This window comes from Ischnura elegans, chromosome X, assembly GCF_921293095.1.
Source record: "Ischnura elegans chromosome X, ioIscEleg1.1, whole genome shotgun sequence".
Classification (NCBI taxonomy): Eukaryota; Metazoa; Arthropoda; class Insecta; order Odonata; family Coenagrionidae; genus Ischnura; species Ischnura elegans.
Genome location: NC_060259.1, coordinates 48,346,519 through 48,354,893, shown reverse-complemented (window position 1 = coordinate 48,354,893; position 8,375 = coordinate 48,346,519). Strand labels below are relative to the sequence as shown.

The window sequence follows — 8,375 nt, the reverse complement described above, 5'->3', positions numbered from 1 at the left end:
TGTCACCTTTCTTGGCAAACGGAATAGACGCAACACCCTCCCATGGGAATGTAAACCCGGGAGCAAAACGAGGCGTCATCATCAGCAGGCAATAATCGAAACATTGAAGTTAACTTTTTGCGGAGAGATGTCGTGGAAATATCTAATGATCAAAAATGAAATCGTATTGCCCACAATTTTATTTTAACAGATTACTACACGTGATTCAGTTGTTACACAATCGCCATCAGGTACTAACAAAAATTTCGTTTTAAATAGATGATAATCTTTCAAAGTAGCAGGGGGAAAGATCAGAAGGAAGAATATGGTGGGGGAGGAAAGAGGAAGGGGAAAAATGGGGGATAGTTTAGGAGGAGGCACAGAAACAAAGTTGAGAAGGTTACATCATGCAGACAATCAAAAAAACTCCTGACTTGCGTCTTGTCACACGGTAAAAAAGCTTTTGGGGAAGGAAGTGGGATTAAATATATCAGTTAGGGTACCAGATCGAAGATGGGGGAGTGACTAAAAAACTCATTTTAGTTTAATAAGTCAAATTTCTTCGGTTTCTTTTCCACTATTTCCCACTATTTCCCACAATTTGGCCGCATCTAATCTTAATCCCTTTCCTTCGAACCGAATTTTTTTCGCATCAAAATTAGGTATATGTTTTTCTTCCATTAAAACTTTAAAAGCGTTTTATGTTGAAGAATGTAGTTTCATTCACCTTTTCCGAGATAAAATGCTATAACTTTACGGATCATGGCTTGCGCCTTCCCCCCTATTTTTGATCCTGGATATGCCCTTGTGCTTGATCGCGAATAATGATGATGACCAAGGAAATGCGCCCACCCGTGTCAATGGAATGTCTCAGGAACGACACCCGCCCGTCATCCGCTGGACGCAGCCCTGGCGAGACTTTTTCCTCTCGCCCACGGCTTGACCTCCGATATTGAACGTGAGCTGCTTCGTCCCTCTTCGTCATCGGAGCAGTTGCTTCCAGCATCAACGTGAACTAATGAAGACAAATTGTTTATATGTTTTCAATTGAGGGGATTGGGTTGGTGTGGTGGCTAGTGGTGACTTCACGCCCCACGGGACCTATCACGAATATTACGGAACACAATCCTCAAGTCAGCCTCTAAATGTGTTGTTACCCACCGCGAATTGATGAGGATCGAATGGATGGACCGATTTAGTACTGGGGACTTCCAAAGAAGAGTAAGAGAGAAAAGCCTCATGAAAACCTCAATAAGAAGACGGAGCAATTTTACAGGCCATATCCTGAGACATGATGGCCTGATGAAGACTATCGTCGAGGGGCAAGAAGATATGGAACAAGTTAACCCTTTATAACCCAATGTTGCCTCTAAGCAACATCAAAAATGTTTAAACTTTCAGCTCTATTCAGGAATTATCTAAACCACCGATTATTTTTTAGTGTAAATTTTAACGATTGAATAGTTAGCTGCCACGATAATTATGATAGAGTGTAAAATTTTTCAAGTTTTCAAAATGAAAAATCTTGAAATTTGATTTCTCCCAAAATCAGCTCTGGGTTATAAAGGGTTGAGGAGGATGTGAAAGAGAAGAAGTAAGTAGCCGTGGATAGATTAACTGAAAGGAGAATTGAGTATAGCAATGCGTCAAACAAGATTTTTGACCAGAGATAATGTCGATGGTCACGAATATTACAAAAGAGGATCCTCAAGTCGGCCTCTTAATGTGTTGTCACCCATCGCGCATTTAAATGGGTTCACATAAATCGTCACTTGCGTTGCTGACAGAAAAAGTGATCCGAGTTTCACGAGGAAATAAGGCATAATTAATGAAGGGTGTCAACCGAAAATAACATCCATGATGATGTGATTTATAAAAATTCATAACTATTCAACGACATTCTTTGAATTTGCAAAGACCATGCTGCAAAACATTGTAAAACAAATTGAATCGCATTGCATGCATCACCGCGCCGCGGACATTTTTGAAAGCCGACTGAAATGTGACCGAAGTGGCATCAGAAATCAGGCTTGTGTGGGATGGAATTGGGCCTCCTCTATGCAGTACCCTTGGGCCCAATGTTCATTTCCCGACGGTGGCGGAGATTATTAACGGAATACCCGCCCCATTTCTGATCTTTGTGAGGGCACTTCAAGCACAACACTCCGTCCGCCCGATGGGATATTAAGCCTCGGTCCCCTCGGCGCTTTTCGTTAAGATCTGCCTAAAATCGACGCTGGATTTCCCTTCACCATTCCTTTTCTACCTTACCTCATGGCGCAAATTACCTTAGCTGTCGGTAGCCTCCTTCTTATAACATACCATACTATATTTTCACCTAAGGAGCCCATTCATGACTGTTTTCCAGGTAAATCTTTCGCGTTGTGCGATAGTACGATAAGTGCGCTGCTAGGTCTAAGTATTGGCGCAGTAAGATCTTCATAGTTCTTATAAAAAGTTGTGATGCTGGGAGAAATATTTTACCTAATAAACGCGCCTAACATAAAAATGGTCAAATTATATGGCCTTTGGCTGTATTCATAAAGGGATATGTCCCTTTACACACTTCATCATCGCTGCAGTCAGTCCTAATATCAGCCTGAGCCAAAACTGAAGTCGCACCTTAGCAGTCCATTCTAGAAGTGGTTTTCAGCTTGTTGTTTTGGGATGTGTATGCGTAGCAGGACTATGTCAGTGACGCTAGCGTTCCTGGGCTAGTCCTCATGGAAACATTATGATGCCTGGATCAATTGTTTGCTGTAGCAGCACATCTACTCTTTACACGATTCAAGGTTTATATGATGATAACTGGCTTTTGCTCGAAAGGAAGGCAATGGACTACTGTAATGATAACCTTTGGATGCTAAACTTTATTAACTTTTCTAGAAAAACTGCTGGACGAGGGAGGTATTTTCAAAAGTATAGAGCTCAATTTAATGCATAATGATTGAAAATTTAGCATCGGTAATTGCAATTTCATGCGTAGATTCATGAAGCGAGAGACGCCAGTAGCATTAGGTGAGCTCCTCATGGGAGCATCTTAATATTAGTGCTTATCTGTGTTGAATTTGTAATCTAACAACTTTCAATATTCTATCTTTTCTCCAGTTTTTTGTTGTTGTTATGTTTACATGACAACTTGTATCATGAAATGTATTTACTTTTTCTCACGTATTGTTGTAGCAGGACTAAGCTCTTTGAGTAAACTTATTCCACTTGTGTTAACTCTATTATTTTAACAATCTGTGCCTAATTAATCGAATAATTTATACTTTAAACAGGGACATAGTAGGTGCATTGCTAGGTCAAAGCAAATGTCTAAACAAGGTCAAGGCGGTCTATCCAAGTCGGCTGATCGGCAATACGCGAGGGCTAAGATTCTCATATCTATCCGTTCGGTAAAATATCTCTCTTTATCCATCACTTCTGTCGGACTTGAAAATATATTGTGAATATATATTGTAAATATATAGTGAATAAAGGGGCACATATCTAAACGAATATTGTAAAACAATAAGGATCGAGACAAAAGGGTAGCGCGGGGCGGAAGCGGCCCTCCCCTTCGGCCTCGCCCATAGGCCACCACCGCCCGCTCTCCTCTCTGCCGCGCCCAAGGTGACCACGGCCGCCCCATATAAAGGAGGCCGCCCTTCGATCCCCAAGCGTCAGTCTCCTCTCGCTTCTCGCCGGACCCTCCGACTCGCCATGCACGCCACAGTGAGTACTCCGGCAAAGCCCTGCCATTCACGACCACCCTACGGTCGCCCCCTCAGTGTTCGCCTGCCTCGCGTTGGGAAAAACAACCACTCTGAGGTCGAGGAATTAAGTTTACTTTCAAATTAATTCATTTTTGCCCAGGTTTCGAAATTTGTCGCATCATCGTCTGGTATATGTTTGTCTGATGATGATGTGTGTGATGAAGCGGGTAGTTGTGCTTTTATTTATTAATAATGAAAAAATGTTGTCGGAAATTATTCTTCAGCCTCATGGTGTAGTGCTTTAGTTCCACACTTGCAAGGATAAATCTTCAGGATTCTCTAACCATTCCCTCGCGATTTTATGTGCCTTTGTGATTGGAATCGTAGCGTTTTTGCTTTCCCTGGATTACTCTTCCGTAGAGCAGCGAAAGCCAAGTAATGAAGGTCGAAGTACTTAATTTTATAACGAAAAACACTTCAAAATTTGGCCGTTATTTCTTTTTCAAAATTGACTATGATTTCGACACGTTGTGAGACTTACATGATGACACAACGAGTCGATTTCTGATATTTTTTAATAATATTACTAGTAATTTTATCCGTATACATTTATCTCTAAGAAAAATTGCTCGCTTAAAACTGGTTGTAGGATTGTGTGGTAACCAATTTATTTTGTGTTAATGTTCGATATCAATTTTATTTTTGACGGCTAATTATAAATTTGAGAATTGCTTAAGACTGACTCTTTTTAATTACCGATAGCTGAATTTAAATTAAACCTACGCTTTTAATCGTTTAATATCAAAGCAAGTGACAACGCCTTGACATTAAATCAGATTCTTTTATGATTAGGTCTCAATATGAAGTCTCGATATTAAGATGGAGTAGTCGATGGCCAATTTTATTCGCGCTGAGAGCATATATAGTGTGACTATTTCCGGCGGAATAAATTTACAAGCTAGTTTTTGGTTGAATTATTTACTTATAATCAAGTCGATGCCAAGGAACTAATAAATGGAAAGTGGAATTTCCTTTAGTGCAAAGAAAAAAAATGAATTATTGTCTATCAACAAGTTAACTTATCAGATGATTCACTAAAAATTAACTCATCAACCAAAAATCCAACCACGCCAGTCCACAAGTTAGCCCACCTCAATCTCATTCATATTTCTTTCCTATTTTTTATACTAATTGTCTCAGTGATCTCGCCAAGGTTCCACTGAAAGTCTGAGGGTGTGATACAAATTATGAGTCTTCGAGAAAAGTTTTTTAAATAGCCATTTTTGCCTCCAAAACTTTGTTAATGGCTTTAAAGACTATCTTTTTTAACCCATATCAGTGGCTGATCTTTCCCGTTAAGCTTGTAACTTCCGCAAATGGTTTCCACAATGGACAGTTCTGCATTCTTGTGCTAGTTCTCACGTTTTCATCTGGCCGAACTACTCCGTCGAAAGCTTACCTTACCCCACTGCTTTCTTTACATGAATTCAATGAGTATTAAAAGTGACAGCGATCATGCAGTCAGTGATTGAAGCACTCGTCGAGCGATAAATATTTGAGAGACTTTTCACAAGCAGTATATAATTTTTCGCCAAAAATTCTTCCGACAAAGTGGTTAAAATTGCCATTTATAACTTTAAATGTTGCTCTAATTCAAGAAGCATCAATTTTTGAGGTCTTTCCATCCATTTCATTTTTATTTGAGATTAAAACAACGATGTTCTCCAGAGCCATCGGGTGGACTATCAAGTACATATTTAATGACTGTTCACAGTCGTTATTCTTAAGTCATTTAAATGCTTGATAATATATTATTCCTTTGGGTACTTCACGAATAAATCCGGAAAAATGTAACTAGATGGTTCAAAAATGCAGATTAGTTCGATTTTGAAGCCAAGCAAGTTTATTTCACGAATCATCCTTTTACGTCAATTAGATTCCCATGGTTTGCATGCCCCAAGTTAAGTTGTTCTTTAGAAAATACTAATTTATTACTTGCCTTCTACCAGCTAAGTTGTCTCTTTCCTGAAACAGAGAAACAAATTGATCCTAAAGCAATCAAAATGGATCGCTAATAACTTCTAGGAAAGGTACAACATGGTCAATAAGCTATGGCATTTGCCACAAAGTTTTGCATAGATACCATTTAATGCGTTGAAATGATCGCAATAAATATTTCAAGGAGTGCGTATATTCCCGAAAACATATAGGCTCGGATAAGGAAATAGAAATCCCACTACATTAATGACACAATTGTCACATATTTATGTGCTAGTAGAGAAATGGTGGGCAATTATATTCATGTCATTTCGTCAACTTTTGTCATCATCGATGCAAGCTCGTAAGTTTTATCGAATTTTCCCAAGTCGACTCTTGGTGGTATGGTATTTGGAGGAGGCGACCGACAGCTGAGGTCATTTGCGCCATGAGGGAAGGGTGTGTAAGGAAGGGTGAAGGGAAACCCGGCGTCGGCAATAGCCTGCTCTTAACGAAAGGCGCCTGGGGGACCACGGCTAAACATCCCATCCGGCGGACGGAGTGTTGCGCTGGAAATGTCCTCCACATTACACTCAAGCAGGGGTCGGGCAGCCTCTGAAAATTCTCTACCACTGCTGGGATTTGAAACCAAGCCCGTCGTGTGAGAATCCACCACTCTAGCCACCACAGCAACCCAATCCCCCAAATCGACTCTTCAAGACATCACAAAAATTTCAGATAACTTACACGTTGATAAACCATATTCATCACCATCCACAGGAAATAGTGTACTCGTTACCCAGGAGAGGCGTTTCTAATTACACCTTTTATAAAAAAAACGTGAATGCAATATGAATGCGAGGTATCCTTGCAATATCCGAAAATAGTAGTTTTCGGAACTATAGTAGTTCGAGAATATCCCGTTTCGCCCATGGTGATTAAGTAAGAGCGTGATCACAGCAATGGTAAACCAATGACAATTTTTGCAATTGGAAATATGAGGCTTGGGTCTGTTGGATTTTTGTTTGAAGAGGGTTAAGTGAATACCTTGCATGAGATCGCTTCGATAGCCACATTCGAAACAAATAATTCAAGGAAAACAAAGGGTATCTGAATCCTTAAGGTGGGGCAACAGAAGATGGATAGGGTTGGCGTCGTGGCTTCTCTTGGTTTGTTGAGAGTTTTGGCTTCCCACCCCGTGGACTCGGGTTCAAATCCCGGCAGTGGCCGAGAATTTACAGAGACTGCCCGATCCCTGCTTGAATGGTGGGTGTAGGACATTTCAAGTGCAGCGCTAATGCCGACGCCAGGTTTCTCTCCACCCTTCCTTCCATACCTTCTCTCATGGCGCAAATGACCTCAGCTGTCAGTCGCCACCAATTACCATACGAATGTAAGAGCTTCCAGTAACGTGACAGGGTTGGAAACCCTATTATTGAAAATTTTCCGAAAAAGATAGTCTTTTCGTGGCACTGGAAGGTTAACTTTGGACTAAATCACCGCTTCTTTTTCAGATACTGGTAACAGCCCTGGTGGCGGTGACGTCATCGCTCGCACAATACCGTGGCGGGGCCCAGAACCCACGCGAAGCGGCCATCTTGAGCGAGGCGCGCTACCTCAGCGGCGACGGCACTTTTGGCGCCGCATACGTGCAGGAGGACGGCGTCGAGTTCAAGGAGGAGTCGGACGGTGACGGCAACCGGCGCGGACAGTACAGCTACGTTGGTCCAGACGGCCAACGCCGGACCGTTCAGTACACGGCGGGCAAGAACGGCTTCGTGGCCACGGGCGACCACATCCCTCAGGCTCCCGCACCCGTTGCACCCACGCCCGGCTACACGCCGCTGCCGCAGTACAACTCCCCCGACGCCAACCAGTACAACGCGCCGCCACAGCAGTACAACCCGCCTCCACAGCAATACAACCCTCCCCCGCAGCAGTACAGGCCAACCCCTGCTCCGTACCGGCCTCCCGTAAACCAATACAACCCACCTCCCCAGCAATACAACCCACCTCCCCAGCAATACAACCCACCCCCACAACAGTACAACCCACCCCCTCAGCAATACAACCCTCCTCCTCAACAATACACCACACCTTCCCCCCACCGCTTCTTCCCTCCCGGTAAACTGAATCTGAACCGAACTCCGGACGGCTACAGCTACACCTTCAACAAGAGCTAGGTACTTAAATAATGTCTCTAAATTTTGCTTGTAAGTCATGACATATATTAATTAATTTTTTGCAATAAAAGAGTGAAAAGCCATTTGTGTCAATTGATTTATTGCCGACCTCTACAGAATTCACCGCGATTCTAAACATTTTAAGTATTTCGTCATAAAATGTAATTACTTCTTTGATTTCTTACTCAATTACACCAACATTAAGGTGTCAATAATCCTAAATGGTCGATATGTGTCAGTTATGTAAATTGATTTATTTCCGACCTCAACATAATTCACCGCGATTCTAAATTTTCAAAGTCTTTCGTCATAAAGTGTAGTCACTCGTTGATTTATTACTTAATTACTCCAAAATTAAGGTGTCAATGATACTCAACGGTCGGTGCGTGAGTATATACTTGAATGTTGTCTATTAAGCATGATGCTCAGCGAGAATAACTACTGAATGAATGTTGCATCATAGTGAGAGCTAACCCTGCTGCATTATACTTGCGTTACTGTCATATGAGCAAAAGCTTAATGTAACTTAGAAACGCCC

General features: G+C 41.8%; 1 protein-coding gene across 1 annotated transcript; it reads left to right on the top strand.

Annotated features, from left to right (window-relative positions):
• Positions 1 to 3,613: 3,613 nt before the first annotated feature.
• LOC124171608 (extensin-like) lies at positions 3,614 to 7,920 on the top strand. The gene is made up of 2 exons (XM_046550816.1): positions 3,614 to 3,696; positions 7,169 to 7,920. Exons 1-2 carry the CDS (start codon positions 3,685 to 3,687, stop codon positions 7,835 to 7,837), a joined length of 681 nt encoding a protein of 226 aa, XP_046406772.1. The 5' UTR covers positions 3,614 to 3,684; the 3' UTR covers positions 7,838 to 7,920.
• The last annotated feature ends 455 nt before the right edge of the window (positions 7,921 to 8,375 follow it).